General features: G+C 34.9%; 1 protein-coding gene and 1 long non-coding RNA gene across 2 annotated transcripts; one reads left to right on the plus strand and one right to left on the minus strand.

Moving 5' to 3' along the window:
- The first annotated feature begins 23,486 nt into the window (after positions 1-23,486).
- On the plus strand, positions 23,487-24,417 carry LOC120211772. The gene is made up of 3 exons (XR_005524631.1): positions 23,487-23,513; positions 23,589-23,609; positions 24,260-24,417. It is a non-coding gene; the product is annotated as an uncharacterized LOC120211772 (long non-coding RNA).
- Positions 24,418-24,851: 434 nt separating this feature from the next.
- LOC120211755 lies at positions 24,852-25,670 on the minus strand. Its single transcript, XM_039210236.1, has 2 exons — positions 25,481-25,670; positions 24,852-25,357 (listed from the first exon to the last, which is right to left on the minus strand). Exons 1-2 carry the CDS (start codon positions 25,668-25,670, stop codon positions 24,852-24,854), a joined length of 696 nt encoding a protein of 231 aa, XP_039066167.1.
- Positions 25,671-26,322: the final 652 nt, after the last annotated feature.

A 26,322-nucleotide genomic window follows, 5' to 3' on the forward strand; every position in this document is an offset into this window, starting at 1 on the left:
GAATTATTAATATCTAATTTATTATTTTATTTAATTAATTTCGTTCATAAAATTTTAAAATTTAATTAAAGATTGATAATTAGTATTTAACTCATAATGTCGATAATAATCTTCTAGAAAGAAATGAGACCATGTATCATTTCTTGACCTATCAAAGTTCTAGATGATCAAAATTATTTGAAAGAGGGATAAAATAATAAGGTGGAATAATAAAGCGAGTGCTTTTGGCATCCCTATTTTAAGCCAAAAAAAATCCTGAAAGTAGGTTGCAGCGTCTCTCTCTATATATATTAAGGTCATGCCTTACATGATATAAATTCTTTTAATTTTATATAAATGTAAGATTGTTTGATGAGTATCGAAGATTTTTATATTCATAATGAATATTGAACTCACGATCTAAAGAAAATGAGATATGACAATTGAAAACTTTTAACCACTTGCTCTATAAATTGTTGGCAAAACCTTTAAATCTTTATCAAGCTTGTCCATCGGTAAGTGTAACATATAATATATTACAAGATCACAAAATCTGGAGGCCCCACATTTTAAATATATCTTGATTTTTATTTTATATGAAACTATCGTAATATGATAAATTTTGATATTCTATAAATTCGTTTTATTATAAAGTATTTTATGAGACCTCGTTTTAAATGTAGCACACGACCTCTAAATCTATTGGGACGAACCTGATAAATTGATATTTTATAATTTCATTCGATTATAAAATATTTTTGAGATATCATTTTAAAATGTAGCACATAACCTCCAAATTTATTGGGACAAACCAGATCTTTATCTATATGTTATTACCCTTCTTTATATATTATATGTTATTGCATATTATAATATACTAGACCTGATAAATTTGATCCAAACCCGATTACCCAAACCGATTTATCCTATTTAATACCGATATAAACCCGAACATGATGATTAAATTTTATCCGAAACCAAACCATACCCGACCCGAACTATACTTGATCCAAAATTTAGCTGAACGAATATGAACCTATATCCATTTTGACCCGAACCGAAAATAATACGAACAGAAAGAAACTTAAACTGAAAGTAATCAAACCAAAATTAATCCGAACAAAAAAAAACCCAAATCTACATCAACCCGAACCGAAATTAATCTGAACCGAAAGCAACCCAATCAACTAAAGTTTACTTATGTTACATAATAAGAGGAATAAAAGTAAGATCGAAAACATAACAAATAAAGTTTACTTATGTTACTTATAATAAAAATACTATATTTATAATAAAATAATAGAAAACTAAACAAAAGAAGTAATATTAGATTTATAATAAAAATAATAGAAAGTTTATTTATGTTACAATTAAAACGTAACAAATAAAGATATAAAGTTACGTATTATTTTTTTAAATTTAATAAAAATATTAAATTTATTGAAAACATTTTGATGATTTGATATAACAAATTAAGTATAAATGAATTTTAAGATTTTACAAATAATTTTTAAGTATATTCGATTCAATTATTTGAATATCAAAATATTACTCCAAGTCTTTCAAAGATCAATTTCAATCCTTACTAAAGTGTAAAATTGTGTTTTAAACTTAAAATATTTTTGAAACAATTTTCACAAAGTATTTTGAACCAAAAAGGAGCCAAAAATCAATTTCATGAAGGGATGTACCGATGCACTCAATGATGCATCGATGCACACCCCATTTCGAATGCATTTTATGCACCGATGCACAGCCATGCATCGATGCACTCTGGATTTTATTGAAACATCGAATGCATTTTATGCACCGATGCACCATGCATCGATGCACTCTGGATTTTATTGAAACATCGAATGCATTTTATGCACCGATGCACAGACCATACATCGATGCACTCCTCGTTTGTTTGAAACATCGAATGTAATTAGTGTACCGATGCACTAAGGCTTATAATGGTCGAAATATTTAAATTTTACACATAGTGTACCAATGCACCTTAGCTATGCATCGATGCACCATACGCTCCAAACTATTTTATTAATTGTTTTCACACAATAACTGCTCTATTGACTCCAATAATGATCCCCAACGTTTATAAGTGATCCAATGAGTATTTAAACAAGCTTAGGAGCCATTGATCAACAACAATCAAGAAGAATTGAGAGAGAATCAAAGAGAAAGTATCAAACCTCAAGTTTGAGTATTTCAAGCCTATTTTTCATTTAATATTCATTTTGCTTTCAAGAACACCATTTTTTCTCTATTTTATTTATCTTTGAGTGTTCTTTCTTTGTTCTAGAATTGTGCAAACAATCTACCTTGTGAGGTTTTTCTTGTAAGTTTGCGAAATTTGTATTCTTCTCTTTGGGAAAGAGCGTTCTCAAGAATTTGGGGTATAATTCTTGAGGGAGTTGTAAGGTTACTCTTTGTCCTCAAAAGAAAGAACAAATGAGTGAATTTTTTGGAAAATCCATAGTGTGGATAGCTAAGGTAGTGGACGTAGACTTTGGTTGAGAAAGTCGAACCACTCTAAATCACTGTACAATTTTTTATATTTTCTGCAAAAGCTTCCACCAAAATTTTTACTGCCAATTCACCCCTCTTGGCTATTTTTTTTTATCGATTAACTCAACAATTGGTATCAGAGCCTTACTCATTTGAAGGTTTAATCACCTCTTGAGTCAATTCAGGAAGAGTTATATCGATAATCAAATCATCAATGGCCTCCACTTTAAACTTCGACTTTGGTCTTGATTCAATGCCCGTCAACAAGCCTCCTTTCTTCAATGGAGCTAACTATGCCTATTGGAAGAATAGAATGGGGTACTTCATTCAAGAAAGTGACATGGGAGTATGGAATATCATAGAAGACAGATACATCATACCTTCCACTCATTCAAGAATGTGGAGTAAAGCAGAGACAAGAATGTTCCAGCTCAACTCAAAGGCTATCCATATTATTTTTTGTGCTCTTGGACCGAATGAATACGAGAGAGTTTCAACTTGTAAAACCACCAAGGAGATATGGGATAAACTACAAGTCACTCATGAAGGCACAGACGAGGTAAAAGAATCTAAAATTAGTCTCCTAACTCATAGCTATGAAAATTTCAGGATGAAACCGAATGAAGATATCAAAGCTATGAAGGATATATTTTCAACGATTGTCAATGATCTCAAATCATATGGAGAGATCATTCCAAACGAGAAGCTTGTAAGTTAGTTAGTTTACTCTCTTCCAAAAGCTTGGCAATCAAATAAGACGACAATCATCGAGGCTAAAAACTTAAAGTCCTTAACTCTCGAAGAGTTAATTGGTTCACCCCTCACTCATGAAATGATGCTTCAAGATGAGGTAGTCCTAAAAAAGATTGACGAACTAAAGAAGGAGACGAAGAAGAAGAATAATGTGGGATTTACTCTCAAATCTACAAGAAATGAGAGTGATTTAGATGAAAATGACGATGAAGAGGAAATGACATTATTTGCCAAACGGTTTTAAAAATTGATGAAGCCCAACCGAGGAAAAAAATTCAAATGAAATAAAGGCTTCAAATATGAACTGAAGGAGAAAGACCCTATTATTTGCTACGAGTATAAAAAACTGGGTCATGTCAAATATGATTGCCCACAATTAAAGAAAAAAGGTCAATCCAAGAAGAAGCACAAGGCTCATGTGGCTACATGGAGCGTCGATAAAAGTTCCGATGAAGAGGAACAAGAAGTAACAAACTTGTGCTTGATGGCCATCGGGGAAAACTCTCAGGTAACCTCTAACTCATCTAATTTTTTGAGGATTATTCTTTTGATGAGTTAGTAGAGGAATATACTGAGTTGGCTTCGGATTATGAGAAATTATTTTTAAAATACAAAAATGATATTTCAAAATTGAAAAATGAAAATAATCTCATATACAAGTCCAACAATGATCTTGAAAGTAAGATCAAAGAATTGCAAATCAAATTAGATGAATTTGAAAAGAAAAATACCGATTTACATAATTTACTTTCAAGAGTAAATGATGATCATCAAAAGAAAATTAATGATCTTAAAGCTTCTTTTAATAAAGTTGAACCAAAACATTTTGAAAATGGAGAAAGTTCAAAAATCAACTTTATTAGAAAAAGTTTTAAAAACTACAATCATAGAGGTCCCCGAAGAACCACTAATGGAAAAATCGTTAGAAGTATATGGGTTTCTAAAGAACTCATTACTACTAAAGATAAGGATATCATAAATAAATGGATACCTAAGGAGACTAGGATTTTGGAGACTAATGAATATGGACCCAAAAGAAATTGGGTACCAAAAATAAAAAATTAATCTATGTTTGTAGGAAAAGGAGCATTGCTACAAGGCACGAGAAACAAATTCAAACTCATGGTACCTTGATAGTGGATGCTCAAGACACATGATCGGAGACAAGAGCTGGTTCATAGAGCTTAATGCCAAAAATGGAGGTATATATGTACTATAGGTAATACCTCTTCCATACAAATTAAAAATGTGTTATATGTGAATGGGTTAAAGCATAATCTATTGAGTATTAGTCAATTATGCGATAAAGGATACAATGACATATTTGAAACAAATGGTTGTAAAATAATTGACATTGCATCTAATCGGATTATGCTTGTTGGTCATATAATAGGAAACATATACATGGTGCATTTAGATACAATAAATATGACTAATTTATGCCTAGTTTCTAAGGATGAGCATGATAATTGGTTATGGCATAGGAGACTAGGACATACTAGCATGAGTGTTTTACAAAGACTAATTCAAGGAGATTTAGTAAGAGGGTTGTTAAAGCTAAAATTTAATAAAGATAAAATCTGTGATGCATGTGCTAAAGGAAAACATCAAAGAGCTTCTTTTAAATCCATTAATGATGTATCAACTAGTAGAGTATTACAATTGATCCATATAGATCTTTTTGGGCCAACTAGAACTACTAGCTTGGGTAGAAAACAATATGCATTTGTCTTGGTAGATGGCTATTCTAGATATATTTGGGTTCTATTATTAAGTACTAAAGATGAAGCATTAGAAAAATTCATCACGTTTTCAAAAGTAATCCAAAACGAAAAAGGTTACTCCATAACTAGTGTTAGGAGTGATCATGGAACTGAATTTAAAAATCTTGGATTTACTGAGTTTTGTAATTCTAATGGTATTAGCCATAATTTTTCAGCACCTAGAACCCCTCAACAAAATGGAGTTGTTGAGAGAAAAAATCGAACTTTAGAAGAAATGGCTAGAACCATGCTTTGTGAAAACAATTTGCCAAAATATTTTTTGGATGAAACCATAAATACCACTTGTTATGTTATTAATCGAGTAATGATTAAGCCTATTTTAAAGAAAACCCCATATGAAATTTTCAAAAATAAAAAACCTAACATTAGCTATTTTTATCCTTTTGGATGTAAATGTTTTGTTTTAAACAACGGTAAAGAAAATCTTGGAAATTTGATGCTAAAAGTGTTGAAGGAATTTTTCTGGGTTATTCCTTAAATTCTAAAGCTTATCGAGTATTTAATAAAAGAACTTTAGTTATAGAAGAGTCTATACATGTTGTTTTCGATGATAATCCCCTTCCAAGAAAGGATTCTTGTGTGAATGATGATATAGGTGTTGTAAACACAAATGATGTTAGACATGACGTTGGAGAACCATCATCAAAGGAAGACATGAAAAATGAGGAAACTCGTGATGTTCTCGAGAATTCAACCATTGAAGAAAGGGAAGTCTCTTATCCAAGAGAGTACAACTATGTCAAGGATAGTGAAATTATAGGTGATCCATCCAAAGGGGTAACAAATCGATCTTCTCATAGAAATATATGTAATTATGTTGCATTTATCTCATGCATAGAGCCTAAGAATATCAAAGAAGCATTAGATGATGAAAATTGGATTATGGTTATGCAAGAAGAGTTAAATCAATTTGAGAGAAGTAAAGTATTGACATTAATTGAAAGGCCTAGTAAGCTTGATGAAAGTGGTAATATAGTGAGGAACAAGGCTAAAGTTGTTGCTCAAGGCTATACTTAAGAAGAGGTCATAGATTTTGATGAGACATACGCTCACATAGCTAGGATGAAAGCAATTAGAATGCTATTAGCATTTGCATGTTTCAATGAATTTAAATTATATCAAATGGATGTTAAAAGTGCATTTTAAATGGTTTTATAAAAGAAGAAGTGTATGTAGAACAACCTCTTGGTTTTGAAGATTCAAATTTCCAGATCATGTTTTAAATTGACAAAAGCACTTTATGGTTTAAAACAAGCTCCTAGAGCTTGGTATGAAAGATTGTCAAATTTTTTAATCGAAAAAGGTTTTTCAAAAGGGAAGGTTGACACTACATTATTTTTAAAGAGAAAAGGTAAAGATTTATTAGTAATTCAAATTTATGTTGATGATATAATATTTGGTTCTACTAATGATGTTCTTTGCCAAGAATTTTCTAAGCTAATGCATAGTGAATTCAAGATGAGCATGATGGGGGAGCTCTCATATTTCTTGGGACTCCAAATCAAGCAAATAAAAGATGGCATCTTCATCAATCAAGCTAAGTACGTCAAGGATATGCTCAAGAAGTTTGGACTAGAAAATGGGAAACCTCATGCCACTCCAATGAGCTCATCAACAAAGCTTAACAAAGATGAAGGAGATAAATGTGTGGATATTAAATTCTATAGGTAAATGATTGGCTCTTTGCTTTATCTAACCGCAAGTAGACCTGACATTATGTTTAGTGTTTGCTTATGTACTAGATTTCAATTATGCCCTAAGGAATCACATTTACTAGCTGTTAAGAGAATCTTTAGATACCTTAAGGACACTCCTAGTTTAGGACTTTGGTATCCTAGAGACTCTAGCTTTAGCTTGCATGCCTTCTCTGATGCGGATTATGGAGGATGCAAAATAGATAGGAAAAGAACCTCCGATAGTTGCCAATTCCTAGGAAATATGTTGATTTCATGGTTTTCAAAGAAACAAAATTGTGTTGCATTATCTACCACTGAAGCGAAATACATTTCAGCGGGTAGTTGTTGTGCACAAGTTTTATGGATAAAACAACAACTTCTAGATTATGGAATTGAAGTAGGTACCATACCTATCAAGTGTAGCAATACTAGTGCTATTTGTCTCACTAAAAATCCCATCCAACACTCTAGAATTAAGCATATTGAAATTAGACATCATTTCATTAGAGATCATGTCACTAAAGAAGATATAGTTCTAGAATATGTTGATACTTTGCATCAATTAGCAGATATTTTTACAAAACCTTTAAATAAAGAAAGATTTTGGACATTTAGGAGAGAATTAGGTTTAACTGACCTATCTTCACTTAGTGTTTAAAATAATTGTAGCACTTTTAATTTAAAATTGAAAAAATGCTTAGAAAAATGTTTTTGATTGCATGCTTTGCTATTAGTTAGGGGGAGTTTATGATCTTTAAAGAAAATTAAATATATGTTCAAATAATGTTTAAGGATAGATTTGATTGATTGAACATTGTTAATTTTCGATCTATGAGTTGTCAATACCACTAGAGCTAATTAATTTAGCATTTTAAATGTTTAAAATTGATTTTTGACATTTTTTGCATAATGCATCGATACAATAGATAGTGCATCGATGCATCCCTTGAATGTTCATCGATACACCATGAAGATGCACTGATGCATTTCTTGAATGTGCATCGATGCACTCTGATGTACATCGATACACCCGTAGGGTTTTAAGTATTAAATCCCTAAAACCTTCATATTTTTCAAAAACCAAACGCCCAAACACTCCCGCCGTTTGCCTTCTCTCTACCCCTACTCTCAAATTGCTCCAAAACCAATGATTATTAGTCGAAATTCAATAGTTCTTCAACTTCTAAACCTGTTGGAATCATCAAACTCATGCAAAAATCATCACATTCTCACAAAATCTGAATTTTTCAAGGTAATATTTCAAAAACTCATGTTTTATTGATTTTTGAACTGACTAGTTTTGATTAGTTCTAGGTTGAACTAAGTATTGGGTATTGATTGTTTAATGTTTAGAAACTAGATTTTACAATCAATTTCATCAAAAACACACAATTTTCAAAATTTTCTTTGAATTTTCGAAATAAATAAAAAATCGAAAATCATTGTTTCAAATTGATGTTTTTTATTCAGTTATGTTATTTTCATGAAAACTATACGTATTATAATCTTTAAAACATTAGTTCCAAAATAGTTTTCAAAACTTTTCCCATTAGGATTCGGTTTAGAGAACCTTGAATATTGCGGACTCAATTGAGTTTTGGGATTGATTATATTGCATATATGTGTTTCAAATTTGCAGATTATCTATCATTTTTCTGATTTCTTAAACCATGTCTAATCCTAAACGTCCTAGGTCATCATCGAGCCGTTCGAGTCAAAATCGTCCTCCCGTTCCTCCTCCACCACAAAATCCAAATCCAAACGAACCCGAATTAACCGTTCTTAATTCTTGCTTCAACCAACCCGGTCGTCGTCGAGAAGAACTTTATTATAGGTTCGTTGATTCCTTTCAATCGTACAAAATCCTGGAAGAATATATCCCATCCATTCAAGCAATAGTGGATATGAACTTTCGATATCTTCCTGTCCTCCGTTCTTGGAAGTTTGATAAACTGTGTCAAATTCAGCCTATCGTTTATTATCAATTAGTCTGCATCTTCTACTCCAATGCGGTTTGTGTCCAAAATGAGCGTCTAACCGCAACCGTAGAAATTCGATCCTATCTCTTAGGTGAATTCATTTTCATTGACTCCGACACTATCGCTCACCATTTTGGACTAGATAACGAGGGTCTTGATAATGAAAAAGAATTAGTGGCTACACTCTATCAATATAAGGGTAGTGTAAGTACCCTACGAATTCATCACGAGCAATTCCTTCATTTGATGATCTCTTGGTGGTTTAGACCATCCGGAGGTAGGTACTCCACTCTTAGAGTCATAGATTTATGGTGGATAGATTGTATCCAACATAACAAGAAAATAAATCTGCCACAGATTATTTTTGGTGAGCTAGTTGATACCGTAAATGTTGTCCCTTCCAAAAATGTAGAAACTTTAGTTTACGGTTGTCTTATTTCTAATCTGTTTATCAAACTAGGGCTTAAGGTTTCGGTTGATATTCTCATCCCTCTCCAAAACCAAATTAATCTTACTTCTTTAAAGAAATCAGGATGGAAAAAGAATGAGGAACCGGGTAATGAGTTCGATCCAATGAGCAAACACTGGAAGCTAGTTCTTCACGAGCTCTACCTCCTCCGGCACCGGCAGTGGATGAAGCTCTTATACGAGACATTGGCGAACATGTACCCGAGGATGAGCCGGCACCAGCACAACTAGAGGATCAAGTGTCTCCATACTTTAGATCATTTGTGGAGACATTTGATCTAAGGTTTGCATCCATAGAGTCCCATCTCACTACTATGGAAGCTCAATAACGGGAGATGAACGAACGTTTAGATACGCTCACACTCGAGATACGAGCACATTTTCCTCCTCCTCCTGATCCTCCTATGGATTAAACTTTTCCTTGCTTTAGTTTTCTTGGATTTAGAACCTATTGTTAAAACATTTTGAATGTTTTTGGATTGTTATGTTTGAATTTGATGGTGTGGATGCTTGAATGATTAAACTTAAATGCTTATATATATTTGGTTTGGTTAAAAATTTCAATTTGAGCTTAATGTTTAGTATTTTTGCATCATTCACATTTTAGATAAATATGACCAATTACCATTACACATTGTTTATGAATATTGAATTATGAAACTAATGACTATCCTTTTTCTTGATTGTGATCTTAGCAGCTTAAGCTTTAAATTTAAATTAATTGGCTAAATTTTTCAACAAAAAAAAAATTGTTTAACTTATAGAGTCTTTTTGATTTAACAAAACGGGATAGAATATAGTAAGGGGGAGTAATTTTACAAAATATAGTAAGGAGGAGTAATTTTACAAAATCAAAATTGATTTCAAAAATCATTTTCAAAAAAAATCTTAAAATTACTCAAGTGTTTTGTTATATCAAAAAGGGGGAGATTGTTGAAAACATTTTGATGTTTTGATATAACAAATTAAGTATAAATGAATTTTAAGATTTTAAAAATAATTTTTAAGTATATTCGATTCAATTATTCGAATATCAAAAATATTACTCCAAGTCTTTCAAAGATCAATTCCAATCCTTACTAAAGTGTAAAATTGTGTTTTAAACTTAAAATATTTTTGAAACAATTTTCACAAAGTATTTCAAACCAAAAGTGAGCCAAAAATCAATTTCATGTAGGGATGTACTGATGCACTCAATGATGCATCGATGCACATCCCATTTCGAATGCATTTTATGCGCCGATGCACAGCCATACATCGATGCACTCTGGATTTTATTGAAACATCAAATGCATTTTATGCACCGATGCACAAACCATACATCGATGCACTCCTGACTTGTTTGAAACATCGAATGTAATTAGTGTACCGATGCACGAAGTCTTATAACGGTCGAAATATTTGAATTTTACAAATAGTGTACCAATGCACCTTGGCTATGCATCGATGTACCATACGCTCCCAACTGTTTTATTAATTGTTTTCACACAATAACAGCTCTATTGACTCCACTAATGATCCCCAACGTTCAGAAGTGATCCAAGGAGTATATAAACAAGCTTAGGAGCCATTGATCAACAACAATCAAGAAGAATTGAGAGAGAATCAAAGAGAAAGCGTCAAACCCTCAAGTTTGAGCATTTCAACCCTATTTTTCATTTAATATTCATTTTGCTTTCAAGAACACCATTTGTGCTCTATTGTATTTATCTTTGAGTTTTCTTTCTTTGTTCTAGAATTGTGCAAACAATCTACCTTGTGAGGTTTTTCTTGTAAGTTTGTGAAATTTGTATTCTTCTCTTTGGGAGAGAGTGTTCTCAAGAATTTGGGGTATAATTCTTGAGGGAGTTGTAAGGTTACTCTTTGTCCTCAAAAGAAAGAACAAATTAGTGAAATTGTTAGAAAATCCTTAGTGTGGATAGCTAAGGTAGTGGACGTAGACTTTGGTTGAGAAAGTTGAACCACTCTAAATCGCTGTGCAATTATTTTCTATTTTCTGTAAAAGCTTCCACCAAAATTTTTATTGCCAATTCACCCCCTCTTGGCTATTTCGTCGATCGATTAACTCAACAAAATTTATAATTGAAAATAAAATTTTATTTCTTTATCAAATAGTTGTTATTACAAATTTTCCGTACAAGATTAATACAAAATTTTGGTAACAAACTCTAACATGCATTATAGGATCACATTTATGTCTAATTATCAATTTATCATCTCTAAATGATAGTTTAATTCAAAATATTGAACGATTAAGAATTGGAATTAAGTCTAATTGTCTAAATGATAAGATTAACAAACAATAATATAATTTTTTATAAGAATATATTAATAATTCTATATATACTTCATTAGACTCATAACCAATTCAACTTGAATTGACCTGATCCAAAGTTTGACCCAAACCTAAAAGCAACTGATACGATATTGACTCGACCCGAAATCTAACAGACTTGGTGTTAAACTGACCCAAAAATCAATCGATATGATATTAATCCGAACCAAAAAATAAACGATCTGTTAATCACCCAACCCGAAAATTGACCCGATTTTCGACCGACCCGATTTATCATACACCCAAACTAAATCTGAACCATATCCGAACCGACTGAATAAAATTAAACCGAATATAATCTAGATCCAAAATGACCTGACCCAAACCCGATCTGAACGACCCGTTTGCCACCTCTTAAATATATGCCACTATTGTACATTTGCTCGTGTTCTAATATAGGCCCACAATCTAATACTTTGGTTACGTGATATAAAAAATGGTGAAGAATTTTTAGGGTGTTCAATCGATTAATTCGATCATCGATATTGGTGGAGTCGGTATATGTTGAAGGTGTCAATTGACACCTCAAAAGTTTCTAAACTCTTTTTTTGCCTATATATAATATAATATAATATAAAAAATGGCTGTCCCAACCCAAATTTTTTTCTAGCTCTGCCCTGGTTTTTGGCTGAATTGAATTTTTATTAATTGACTTTTTTCTTTGACTGTTAACTGAATTGAATAAAGTTCGGTTAATTCGTTCAGTGAATAAATTAACCGAATATATATAGGTATTAGTTAGAGTAATTTAAGTTTAATAGAACTATTTTTTATTTGAGTTAGATTTTAATTGGATTTTGATAATTTAGTGAGTCTAGTGTAGTTAAAAAATAATTGGCTATTAATTTTTAATGAATTTGAGCTTAAAATATATATTTAATATATAATATAGTTAATATTTAATATTTTTAGTTAATTCGATTAATTAAATAATTTCGAATTGAATTAACTATTAGCCGAATATTAAAAAAAATCAACGGTTCCCGATTGAACTAATTCGGTTTGGTCAGAGCACTCTATAGCAACGTGATTTGCATGACATGGTGGATACAAACCTTTTTGAATGGTGGAATTTAATGAGCTTACGTGTTAGACACTGTATGACTAATGACAATAATTATGTATAGGTTTGGACATAATGGGGGATTTAAATGGGTTATGATGCGTGCATGGAAAGTTTTTCCTAGAATTCAATTTTGTAAGAATGGATTTTTTTTTATTAAGTTAAGTTGATTACAAAGTAATATTTGTTCAAAATACTCTCAATTATTTGACAATGAACGCTTAGTCACACTTTTACGATCATTAGCGCTCGAACTCATGACCTATAGGAACCACAACGATTCCTTTAACCATTAATGTAAGTTGATTAGTGCGTATGGATTGAATTTACAAGCGAGAAATTAGACTTTTTTGATGTCCCTATGGACCGGGAATATAGACCCAGTTCATAGTTTTTAATAGGTAAAATGAGGGTAGTCATATATAAAGAGCTTACGAAATATAAACTTATAATTTTGGTGGAGTTTTGTTTGGCTTTTGAGAGAAGCATTATTTCAAACACATTGTGATAAAAATGGTGGATGGAGTTGCAAAAGCTTATGGGTGAAGTGAAATTTGTGGACGGAGAGGAAATGGTTGTTGAGGATTTCGAACAGGGTGATGTCCTAATGGTAGGAGGTTCAAAGAAGTGGTTAGTAGGGAAGATCAAGGTCGGACTCAGAATTTTATGTGGGGGCGAACTCATAAAATTTTAAGTATGATAAGAATTTATAAAATTTTAAGAGAGGTGAAAACATATTTTCAATAAAAAATATCTAAAATATATTAGAATTTGAAATTATTAGGGGACGATCGCCTCCACCTGCCCGCTCTAGGTCCATCTGTGGGGAAGATGGTTACGCCTAAAATGGTGCACTAGACTACAATCAAATGACTATTGTGTTATCTTTGTGATATTTTGGACCATGGTCTCACACTCTGTCGTCATTCTCCTTTTTCGCTTCATGCATTTTTTGATGTTGAGTGGATTAACAATAAAGATCACTTTACTTCTATAAGTTCTTGCATTGTCTCTCTTGGTGCCAATTCGATGTTTCATTCATGCATGAAGCATGTTGCGTTAAACTATCATTTCATCTAAGAATAAGTGCAATGTGGTTGTCTCCAAGTATCTCATGTTTCCACTAATGACCAGCGTGCTGATGTCCTTACCAAACCACTATCTCGTCAGTAATTCATTACCGACATCAACAAGATTTACCTCACTTCACCGCTGATCATCTCGTGGGGGCATGATAAGATTACGCAACAATCTTTCTAATTCAAATTTAAAATGTCATATTTTTTCATTTTGACTGAGCACGTTTTTTTCTGTTCCTGTAGCACGTTATTTTTCTCTCTCTTGATTTTCCAAGTTTATTTTTCTTAACAATAGCTGATGTTAATGATGGGATGGCACGGTTAGGGATTGAGGATGAGGTTCTCGAAGTGGAGAATGTTTGGCATCCTGTTGGTGGTATAGCTATCTCTGACATTGGTGAGGGCAGGTTCTTCTTTCGGTTATTCAACCCGGTTGATGCTAGCCGTTTGGAAATGGGGGGACCATGGAACTTTAATTCCCACTTGTTGGTTTTACACCGTCTTAGGCAGGGTGAAGATCTTCTTTTAGTTTTGACTCATCTTGTTACTGGATCAAGGTGCATGATGTTCCTCATGGCTTCATATCGGAGAAAATGGCGAAAGCTTTTGGGAATTTTATTGGTACTTTTTTGGAGTATGACTCGGTTGCGATCTCTTTGGGACATAAGCGGATTATGCGGGTTCGTATCTGTATGGATATCCGATTGCCTTTAAAATGACGAAGAAAATACTCCTCCCTACGGGTAATCCTCATTATGTCCGGTTTGAATATGAGAAACTCTTTGTTTCATTTGTGGTATTTTGGGGCATGGGGAAATCTTTGTCCAGTTCGTATTGCCCATCCCGATCTCAAGATGGTGTTTGCTTGGGGTAACTCACTCCGGGCGCCGTTACTGCGAGCGGTTGCACCGTCCAGCCCTTGGCTCAGGGAAGCTCCTGAGATTCATGCTGATTTTTCGGGTAGTTCTAAGGGAGTGCTGAGTGGGGTGGTTAATAACCCACGTTCTGTTTCCGGCAACTTGATTATGAGAGAGCCCCCAACTGCTCCTGATATTGTTGGGCCACTTATGGAATTAAATGGTGGGCCTAATACACAAATGATTATTGCCGAGGAAGACAGTCCAATTGAGAATTTTGAAGGTATTAAACGTCCAAGAGTCCAACAATCTCCTCCTGGATTTTATACTTCTTCGGATTTGAATGGAGTCCAAAATCTGTTATCGGCAGGCCTTGTTGCAGGCCCGCCGCCAGCAATGAAAATACTAAGCTTGAATGTCCGTGGTCTAGGGAAACTACGGGCTATAAAACGTCTGAGGAAAAAACTGAGAGAGGTTCATCCCCATATATTGTTTCTTATGGAAACAAAACTTTCTAGTGATAAAATGGTGCAAGTTCGTAGGAAATGTGGTTTTTCTCACGGTTTTGATGTCAGTATTGATGGCTCAAGGGGTGGTCTTTCTTTAGCTTGGACACATGGCATTTGTGTTACTTTAAGAAGCTTTTCTCTTCATCATATTGACGCTGATGTTACTGAATCTGGCTTAACTGTGACTTGGCGGCTGATTGGGTTCTATGGCCACCCGATTGAAACTTTGCGCGACCAGTCTTGGGATTTGCTTCGATCCTTGGGTACTGTCCAGAGCATTCCATGGCTAGTTGTCGGTGATTTAAATGAGATACTTCTCGTTGCTGAAAAACGAGGTGGGCGTGTTAAGTCGGAGAGACAAATGGAAGCGTTTCGGTCGATCCTTCTGGACTGTGACCTGGCGGATTTGTGTTATACTGGTCATTGGTATACTTGGGAGAGGGGAAGATTGCCTGCCAATAATATTCGTCAACGTCTTGATAGGGGTGTGGCGAACCCAGCTTGGTGGGATCTATTTCCAGATTATTCTGTCACTCATTTATCTCATACCATTTCAGATCACTGCCCTGTTATGGTTTCTACGGTTGCTGATTCTTTTCGCCAGACTGAACATTCATTTTTCAGGTTTGACGCTAATTGGGTCCTAGAAATTGATTCATTCTTTTTGGTTTTCTAATACTGATGTTTTATCAATTAAATTAAAGAGGCTTGGTGAAGCCCTCTCTATTTGGAGTCGTTCTAATAAGGCTCATGGCATGGTCAAAACGCGTGCTCTTAAGGAGAAGTTATCCCTGTTTTCTGCCTCGGACCCCCGATGATGATACCCTTGCTGAGTTATTAGAGGTGAAGTTAGCTCTCAACTTGAAAGCAGATAAAGAAGAGTTGTACTGGGAGCAACATGCTCGAATCAATTGGTTAAAACGTGGTGATCGTAACATCACTTTTTTCCATAAGTGGGCCTTGGTTCGTAAAAAGAAGAGTATGGTATCTAAGTTGATGATGAGGGTACTTGGGTATATGATGAGCGGGGAAGGGCTGCACAGGCTACAGTTTTTTTCCAGCATTTGTTTACTGCTTCCCCTACGTCTAATGGTGATCAGATTTTGTCTTCTATTGAACCGTCCATAACGGAAGACATGAACCGATGCCTTTTAGCCCCATTTACAGCCTGAGATTTTTCAGGCTGTTCGTAGTATGGCCCCTCTTAAAGCTTGTGGTGAGGATGGTTTTCCGGTACTATTCTATAAAAAATATTGGCATGTAATTGGTGTGGAATTGTCAAATTTTTGTATTTCAATTTTGAATGCTCAAGCTGATATAAGTGATATAAATCGTGCCAATGTTCTTATTCCAAAGGTGGAACCCCCTTCTTCTATGAGCCAGTTTAGGCCTATCAGCCTTTGTAATGTCCTATATAAATTTATAGCAAAAGCGATTGTTAACAGGCTTTGTGGATTGCTTGATTTTTGTATTGATGAAACGTAGGGTGCCTTTTTCCCTGGCAGACATATATCTGATAATGTTTTGATAGCTTATGAAGTTTTGCATTCTTTAAAGATGAAGATTTGTGGTCGTAGGGGTTTGTTTGCCTTGAAGCTTGATATGAGTAAGGCGTATGATCGTGTTGAATGGTCCTACATTCGAGATGTGATGCTTTTGATGGGATTTGATCAGTGTCGGGTCTCATTAATCATAAGTTGTGTTTCCACCGTCTCCTGTTCGATTGTCTTCAATAGGGTGTCGGGGATAGCTTTTTCTCCTACACGAGGTTGTGACAAGGGGATCCTTTAAGTCCATACCTCTTTTTGATTTGTGCACAGGGTTTATCATCTTTGTTAAACAAAGCTAAAGTTACTAGTCTTATTTTGGATTGTAAAGTTGGTAGGTATGGGGTTCCTCTTACTCACTTATTCTTTGTGGATGATTGCATCCTTTTTGGTGAAGCATCTACTACTGGTGCTTCCACGTTGAAGGATTTATTAACGGTGTATGAGGCTGCTTTTGGACAACGCATTAATTTCGATAAGTCTCTTATTTATTTTTGTGCTAATGTGAGTAGTCATGTTCGTTGTCTGGTGGGGGGTTTCTTTGGTGTTCGAATCTCCATGAATCTTGAAAAGTATCTTGGCTTACCTACTATAGTTGGTCGTCACAGGAAGGAGGCCTTTGCGGGTTTGCACGACAAGGCGAATCATCGTGTAAATGGCTGAAGTACATGATTCTTATCAATGGGAGGTGAATAGGTGTTTATTAAGTCTATTTTGCAGGCGATACCAGTTTATGCGATGTAATGCTTTTTATTCCTGCTGGCTCTATGTCGAGATTTAGAAGCCATCTTTTGTAAGTTCTGGTGGCACAATAATAGTATGGGGAAAGGGATTCATTGGGCACGATGGTTAGACTTATGCTCGACTAAAAGCATGGGAGGTATGGCTTTTAGGGACCTTGCTAAGTTTAACATTACCATCCTCGCTGAACAAGGTTGGCATATTCTTGCTAAACCAGGTTGTTTATTAGCTTGTGTGTTAAATATTGCGGAAGACGGCTGTCGGATAGAGCAAAACCACAATTGATAATTTGAGAAAAATAAAAATGAAGATAAAATAGATACAAAATTTACGTGGAAAACCCTTAAATAATATAGGGTAAAAATCACGGGCAACGGTAGAAGAACTTCACTATGAGAAAATAGAAATTACAACCTCTCTCGATCTATCAAGGAGAAAACAATGATAATTCTCTTTTGATAAATAGGAGAAAACAACTCTAAAGAAACTCTCTAAATTTTCTCTAGTATTGGAAGAAAGCTAGAATGCTTTGGGATGATTTTGAAGCTAAATGAGCTAGGGTATTTATAGTTGAAGCTTAAGGACTAATTTGTAAATACCCTAAATTATAATGACTAAAAATGATTTTACCATTTTCCAAAAAATAAATAATTTCCAGCTACTATTCCAACCAAATTTTCGGTGGAATTATTATTATTATTTTCTAACTTTTCCACCGAAAGTTGGACTTTCAACAATCTCCCATTTGAAGATTTGATTGAAACAATCATATCTTCACACCATTCTTTCTACCTTGTACCATCATGTTGCTTACGTCTCTGACAGGCCACAAGAGGATCGACACTAAGTAAATTTATCAGTATTGATCGCCTTCGTCATGAAATCTGCTATGTTGTCTTTGGTATGAATCTTTTGCATATCTACCGTCCCTTCTTCTACATTTTCACGAATAAAATTGTACTGAACTCGTATGTTCTTTGTCCTTGAATGAAATGTTGGATTCCTGCTAAATGCAAGGCGCTTTGACTGCCACAAAACAGAGAGAAATACTCTTGATTGTGCCCAAACTCCTTCAATAGCATCTTCAACCAAATTGCTTCTTTATTGGCTTGTGTAGCTGCTACATATTCTGCCTCTATTGTGGATGTAGCCACAACTGACTGCAATTTTGAAACCCAGCTTACAGCTCCACCAGCAACTTTGAACACATATCCTGTAGTTGATTTGGTTTTATCCAAATCGCTTGCATAGTCAGAATCTACATACTCATTGATTAGTAAGTTTGATCCTCCGTAACATAATGTAATATTTGAGGTCCCTTTGATGTATCTCAGGATACTCTTTACTGTATTCCAATGCTCTTTGCCTGGATTCGTCATGTACTGACTAACCACTCCCACTGCTTGTGCAATGTCTGGTCTTGTGCATATCATAGCGAACATTAAACTTTCCACTGCTGATGTATACGGTACTCGAGACATCTTCATCCTCTCTTCTTCACTGCTAGGACTCATACTGGAGGATAATTTGAAGTTAATAGGAAGAGGGGTAGAAATTGACTTACAATCTTGCATGTTGAATCGTGACAAGATATTCTTCAAGTAATTCTTTTGTGAAAGCCAAATATTCCTATTACTTCTGTCTCGGTGTATTTGCATCCATAGAATCTTGTTTGCTGATCCCAAGTCCTTCATTTCAAATTCCCTATCCAGTTGTGCCTTCAATTCTTCAATATGATCTTTGTTGGATACTGCAACCAACATGTCATCCACATACAACAACAATATAACAAAATCGTTATCACCAGACCTCTTGAAATAAGCACAAGGGTCTGCATTAAGTCTGTTGTATCCAAGGCACATAATAAAGGAATCAAATCTCTTATACCAACACCTCGGCGCCTGCTTTAGACCGTACAGAGATTTGTTCAACTTGCAAACCAAGTTCTTCTTTTCTTTTTCTTCAAAACCTTCAGGCTGGAGCATATAAATCTCTTCTTCAAGATTTCCATGAAGAAAAGTTGTTTTAACATCTAGCTGCTCTAGATGTAAGTTCATTGTAGCACACATTGCCAAAACTACTCGAACTGTTGTTAGTCGAACCACAGGAGAAAATATTTCATTGAAATCAATACCTTCTTTTTGAGCATATCATTTGACCACCAGTCTTGCACGATACCTCTCAATTTGATCGTCACCATTTCGTTTGATTTTGAAGACACATTTGTTACCAATTGGCTTCCTTCCTTGTGTTAGTGGCACAAAGTCTCATGTATTATTTTTATGAAGGGTTTCAATTTCTTCTTGCACCGCCATCATCCACAGTGAAGCATCTGAGCTGTTTATTGCCTCCTGGTATGTTGATGGCTCATCGTCCTCTGTTAAAAGGTAACAAGCAATATTACCTTCTATAACATAATCTGAGTGCCAATTGGGACGTCTTCTCACACGATCTGATTGGCGAGTTGTTGGAGCTTCAGAACTCTCTGGTTCTTGTTCATCATGTGCTAGTTATGCTTCAGAAGAATCTTCTTGTTCAAATTCTTTTTCCACATGTATCTGAGTAGTCTCTGACTTTTCAGCGCTATCATCGTCTTCTTTTCTTTGTAGTTTATCTTCTACAAAGATAACATCTCTGCTGATGATCACTTTGCGGGCAGTGGGATCCTACAAACAATACCCTTTTACTCCATCAGCATACCCCAAGAATTTGTATTTCTTGAATTTTGGATCCAAATTTGAAATTTCTTGGGAGTTGTACATCACGTACACAATATTTTCAAATACATGGAGGTTTGAATAATCAGCTGGTTTACCAGTCCACATCTCCATTGGTGTCTTCAGCTCTATTGCAGTTGATGGAGCTCGATTCACCAAATAATAGGCGGTATTGACTATTTCTGTCCAGAATGATTTTTCTAGGCCTGCATCCCTCAACATTGCTCTTGTTCTTTCTAACAAGGTTCTGTTCATCTGTTAATGCTAGATGAAAGTTTACCATAGCATTCCTCCATTTCGATCCATTTGTTGTCATCTGTGAAATCCACCGGCCTTTCACTGATAGCTGTTAGACAACTGTCTTTCCTCAGGATGATCTTCATCTTCAATTTCCACAATGAGAAATTTCTCCCATTGAATTTTTCAATATCAAATTTCGTTGTCATAACTTTTTTTACGGATAGCTTCCACTATTTCACTATCGTGAATAGTTCTCTGAACCTTCAAAGAATGAGTAATAACTTCTTACTTTCTTATGTTGGAGGATCCACCTTTTGGTGGCAACCACAAAGACAATAAGCAAATATTACACTCTCAAATCTGTCTCGGATACCAATTGTTGCGGAAGACAGCTATCGGATAGAGCAAAATCGCAACTGGTAATTTGAGGAAAATAAAAATGAAGATAAAAGAGACACAAAATTTACGTAGAAAACCCCTAAATAATATATGGTAAAAACCACGGGCAACGGTAGAAGAATTTCACTATGAGAAAATAAGAATTACAACCTCTCTCGATCTACCAAGGAGAAAACAATGATAATTCTCTCTTGATAAATAGGAGAAAAACTCTAAAGAAACTCTCTAAATTCTCTCTAGTATTGGAAGAAAACTAGAATTCTTTGGGATGATTTTGAAGCTAAATGAGCTAAGGTATTTATAGTAGAAGCTTAAGGACTAATTTGTAAATACATTAAATTACAATGACTAAAAATGATTTTACCATTTTTCAAAAATTCAATAATTTCCAGCTACTATTTCAATCAAATTTTCGGTGGAATTATTATTATTATTTTCTAACTTTTCCACCGAAAGTTGGACTTTCAACATTAAAGGGGCGCGCTATTTTCCTGGTTCAACGTTTATGGCAGCAGGGTTAGGCTCTTACCCATCTTGTACTTGGCGCAGCATTTGGTGTACTTGTGGCCTCTTAGAGCAAGGAATTGATTGAAGAGTAGGATGTAGCTCCTCAATTAATATCTGGAATGATAGTTGGATTCCAACTTCAGCAAATGGTCGAGTTCAGGTTGATGACATAAATATTCATTATACAAAAGTTTCTGATCTTATAAATGTGCAGTCGAATACCTGGAAGGTGTCTACTATCCGGGCTCTCTTTCCGGCGGATCAAGCCGACAATATCCTGTGCATTCCTCTTCCAGATTTTGCTCAACCGGATTCTTTGTTTTGGGGTCTTGATAACTCAGGCATGTACTCAGTCAAAAGTGGGTATAGACAACTAATTGGTGATATTAGGTCGTCTACTGGAGTACCCAGTACTGCACAAATCTCTCTCTCTCTCGGGTATATGGATCGATATGGTCGCTTCCCATACAGCCCAAAGTGAAGGTTACTTGCTGGCATTTCTGTAAAAATTTCCTCCCTACAGCTGTTAATCTTCTTCAACGGCGGATAAATGTTTCTCCCCTGTGTAAATTGTGTGCTACTGAGTCCGAGAATGTTGCTCACCTTGTTCGCGAATGTCAATTTTCCTAGCAGGTCTTTGTTGATCTTCGCCTGGATCTTTCTGTGGTACCTGCGGAGCAACAATGGTTGCAATGGTTATCTAATTTCTCTAAGGACCAGTGCAAAGTTTTTGTTATAACTCTCTGGGCTTTATGGCATTGTAGAAACAGGAGACTTCATGAGAATTATGTACAATCTCCAGCTGAGCTTGCTGGTTTCGTTCGAGTTATATTATTAAAGTTGATGCTAGTGCTCTCAACCAGGGTGTGTTACCTCGTGAACCCGCTGGATGTTGGACTCCCCTCCCGCAGATACAGTTAAGACTAATTTTGATGCTGGATTTCATTTGGCTTCTAGATCTTCTGTTTCAGGTATAATAATCAGAAATTCGGAGGGGCTTGTTATGGCTTCATGGACATGTCCGCATGATTTCATCCCCAATCCTGAGATAGCTGAGGCTCAAGCATGCGAACAGGTGGTTGCCCTCACCTGTGAGTTGGGTTTTCGTCGAGCCATCATTGAAGGAGACTCTCAGATTGTCATCAACAAAATGACCTCTAGGAAGCCTGATATGTCTCATATTAGCCCGATTGTTCAACATATATGTGGAATGCAAAGGAACTTTGAGAGCTTTTCATTTTCTTCGCCGAACATTGAACTCAGTTGCTTATTCGCTTGCGAAGCTGGGTCGCTCCTTTCCGTCGCGAATGGTGTGGAGTAAGGAAGCCTCCTGCTGTTGCTGAGACGCTGTCCACTGGTCATCGGTGGGTTGACCCACCATGATATCTTCCTTTTTGTAGCTGGTAAACGGAGATCTGGAAAACCCGATTAAGCATTATTTTATGAACAAAGTCCGACCGGAAAACCAGTCAAAAATAGCGGGCCGGGCATCCTACCCAAAAATTCATGTAATTTTAGTATAAATACAGGTTAATTTTAGACTGGATTAGCGGGTCAATAAGCCGAATCATTCGAGTCGAATATTTTTGAACACTCCTAGAGAGAGAATGATTGAAAACTTATAGATTGGAATTGGGAAATTAGGGATTGAACGGGAATAATTGGAATGGGTTATGAGGAATCTAGGCGAATGGGTAGGGTAAACTGAGCTACAAACAATGAACCCCAGACTCAACAGGCCTAAAAACAATTAGCCCAATACCGAGAAAGAACAAAGGTACACATGCACAACTTTATAGAATAATTTGTTATAATTTTTAATTGGCCAAATATAACATAAATTTTGATGTATAAGGATCTTATCTTTGAATTGAATGAAATTTCATCCTTCTTCAATCTACATTCTTTCAAATTATTAAACCTCAGTTCTTTTTGCATGAAATCATCACAAGCAGCTATGACATTATACACTTAGACAACAGATTGTCTATTTTTGAAATAGGAATTAAAGTAGTCACTCTTCTAGTTCGTTGTTGTTGTGGAATCAAAAGTGAAATTTTTATACAATTAAATGAATGAACTACTAGAGGCTTGTGGGCAATTGATATTGAACCGCTTTGTATAAACTAGTCTTCCCTCAAATCTAGAGATGAGAAAAAAAATATAGGACTAATGGGTTTCAACCCAATCCAAAATGATAGGATTGCGTTCAAGTTAGCGAATGTTTTGGGTAACGTAACCTGGAATGATTATAAAAATGTCCAAATTATAAATATGATAAAATATTGATATTTTAAGTTTATATTTAACCCTAAAGAAACTCTTAATTTTTTTTAGGAAGACGGCAGCCACTTCACACTTTACTCTCGTCGGTAAGGTTCAATTGTTCTTCTCATTTTCTCTTTTGACTTTCGCCTAATATTTTATATGCTATTCTCATTTTTCAGCTTCGATTCTTCAATAATCAGGTAAATTTTCTAATTTTATATCTTATCGTCGTATATTTCAAACTTATAAGTTTCTCATATTTTACTTATTTGTTATCTATTTTTTTTATTGATTTTCAGCGTAGGTAGAGGAACCATATAAAATAGATTGCTTTTTATTTGCTAGTGTTTTTATTTTTTCCCTGTTCATAAATTTGTGATCGCTTTCATATAACTGGATACAAAATTATATGTTTTTGAAAAAGAAATTAAAGTACTCAACTCTTTTAGCTCCTTATCATTATGGAAGGAGAATTAGACTATTTAGGAAGGTTAATGTAGGTAAAATAATACTCATCCTGAAATTAATCAACAACAGTGTGAAAGCTCCTGGGGGTTATATCTGTATTTGATCAAGCATGTGAAAGAATTCATAAAGGAAATGATCTTTAAAATAACTAAATTTTAATTAATAAACAAAATATTGCATAATCAAAAATGTATTTAGTCCATGATCAAATGAATGAATGTCTAGGAGCTCATATAAAAGTTGGGTTAAATATCCTAACTACGACGAAATATAATTTAGATATTCATGAACAAGGCGTACTTTTATTTATAGACAATATCTTCTGTTTTGTCCAAGCATGATATGAAGAATCCACAAGATATGTATTTTGATACCTCTACAGAAAGGCTAGCTCGCGCCTCCATCAAGCATCACCATCATCGCAGATAAGCAACTAGATAAATCTACCAAGCTAGTCCCCAAAGAAGCGATGGATATTGTTGCCATTGTTGTTTATCACTACGATAACATTGCAACACCATTGATACCATTAACGAATGGGTAAGCTACACAAGTAATTCCAATAATTTTTGTGTATCCAATAGATTCATAAGTAGTCTCCCCATCAGTTTTTCAAACTAAGGACTTGTCTATGTGGAATCTTTAGTCAGCCTTTCATCTTTGCCTTAGGGTTAGATGAGAAGGAACTTCCTACATTAGAGATAAGAAAAATATGTCTACACTTTAGATCTATGTTTTAAAAGGCGAGGCACTCCAAGGCGATTAGCTACCCGAGAGCCTCATTTTTTGAGGCGCTTTGAGGCGAGACGTACGCGAGACGCTTAATTTTACAAAAACATTTGTAAATATTTTATAACCATACCTCAAACACAAAACAACTTAATAATTAACTTAATAAGCAAAAACACCAAGTAGCATAAGTCATATTATATCTCAAAAAGACAAATTAAAAACATCATCAATAATCCAAATGCCTAAAACTCATCTTCATCATCATCGTCATCAACATCAATCCCAAGCACCTCCTTCTCCTCATCATCTTCAGAAAGTCCAATAGTCTGTTCTATCTCTTCATCGTCTTCATCAATCAAATTTCCTCTATCTCTTGATGTAGATGTTCTTCTAGTAGAATAAGTAGCTTGAGATGCCTCGGAAGCTTTAACAACAGTAGACCATGTTAAATCATCTCCATCAAAGACAAAGTCGTCCTCACCATCTTCATCGTCCATATGGCCCATCAACCACTCGTTGCTTTCATCTATTTCCTTCAAAAGAATAGGATCTATGGTGTCCTTTCTTTGATATCTCCGTCGCAAAGCACGATTAAACTTGACATAAACCATGTTATTTAAACGACTTTGTGCCAATCTATTTCTCCTTTTTGAATGAAGGTGTTGAAAAACGCTCCAGTTCTTCTCGCAACCCGTAGCACTATAAGTTAGGCTAAGAACTCGGATTGCAAATTTCTGTAACTCCGGTGCTGAGGCTCCATATGCAAACCATCAATCCGCTATTAACATATAAAATAAATCAAGATTTAGTTTTTTGAGGTATGATATATATATATATAATATACATATATGTGTCTCTGTGTGTGTTTTACCTGGAGCTCTTTCCTTTCTTTGTTTTACAGCCATCGAATTGCCAAAAAGAGCTTGGGCATTTTGATACAAGTCTAATTGTTCTCTAATCTTAACTTGAGTGCTCAAATCAGGTACCAGCCTTTGAATGCAAGCATACAACCCGTTCATAACCTTTTCACACATTGCATTTTCCGGATTCTCGTAATACATTTTTGGATTTAAAAAAAACCCGACTGCATGCAATGACCCATTAAGTTGGCAATCCCACCTTGCATCAATATACTTAAAAGCTTTCTTATAATGTTCTTTGTGTAAGAAACTAAGAGCGATAGTCTCTTTAGCCCTATCCATGAACTCATAGATATATCACATGGCCGACTTTTTGTCTCCATCTACTATTCTCAATATCTTGACAAGAGGTTCTGTCAACTTCAAAGCATACACTATATTTCTCCAAAAGCGTTCTTGCAAAATAATTGATGTTAGTCTCTTCCCAGCAGGATCCTTTGACCACTTGGTATTGTTCCATTCTAGAGACGTGATCATATTTCGCAAATTGTTTTTTTAACACTCTCGCTCAGATGTATGAGAAAAAAAATAATTTGCGAAAGATGATCACGTCTCCAGAATGGAACAATACCAAGTGGTCAAAAGATCCTGCTGGGAAGAGACTAACATCAATTATTTTGCAAGAACGCTTTTGGAGAAATATAGTGTATGCTTTGAAGTTGACAAGACCTCTTGTCAAGGTATTGAAAATGGTAGATGGAGACAAAAAGTCGACCATGGGATATATCTATGAGTCCGTGGATAGGGCTAAAGAGACTATCGCTTTTAGTTTCTTACACAAAGAAGAACACTA

This window comes from Hibiscus syriacus, unplaced genomic scaffold (genome assembly GCF_006381635.1).
Source record: "Hibiscus syriacus cultivar Baekdansim isolate YM2019G1 unplaced genomic scaffold, ASM638163v2 tig00109983_pilon, whole genome shotgun sequence".
NCBI lineage: Eukaryota > Viridiplantae > Streptophyta > Magnoliopsida > Malvales > Malvaceae > Hibiscus > Hibiscus syriacus.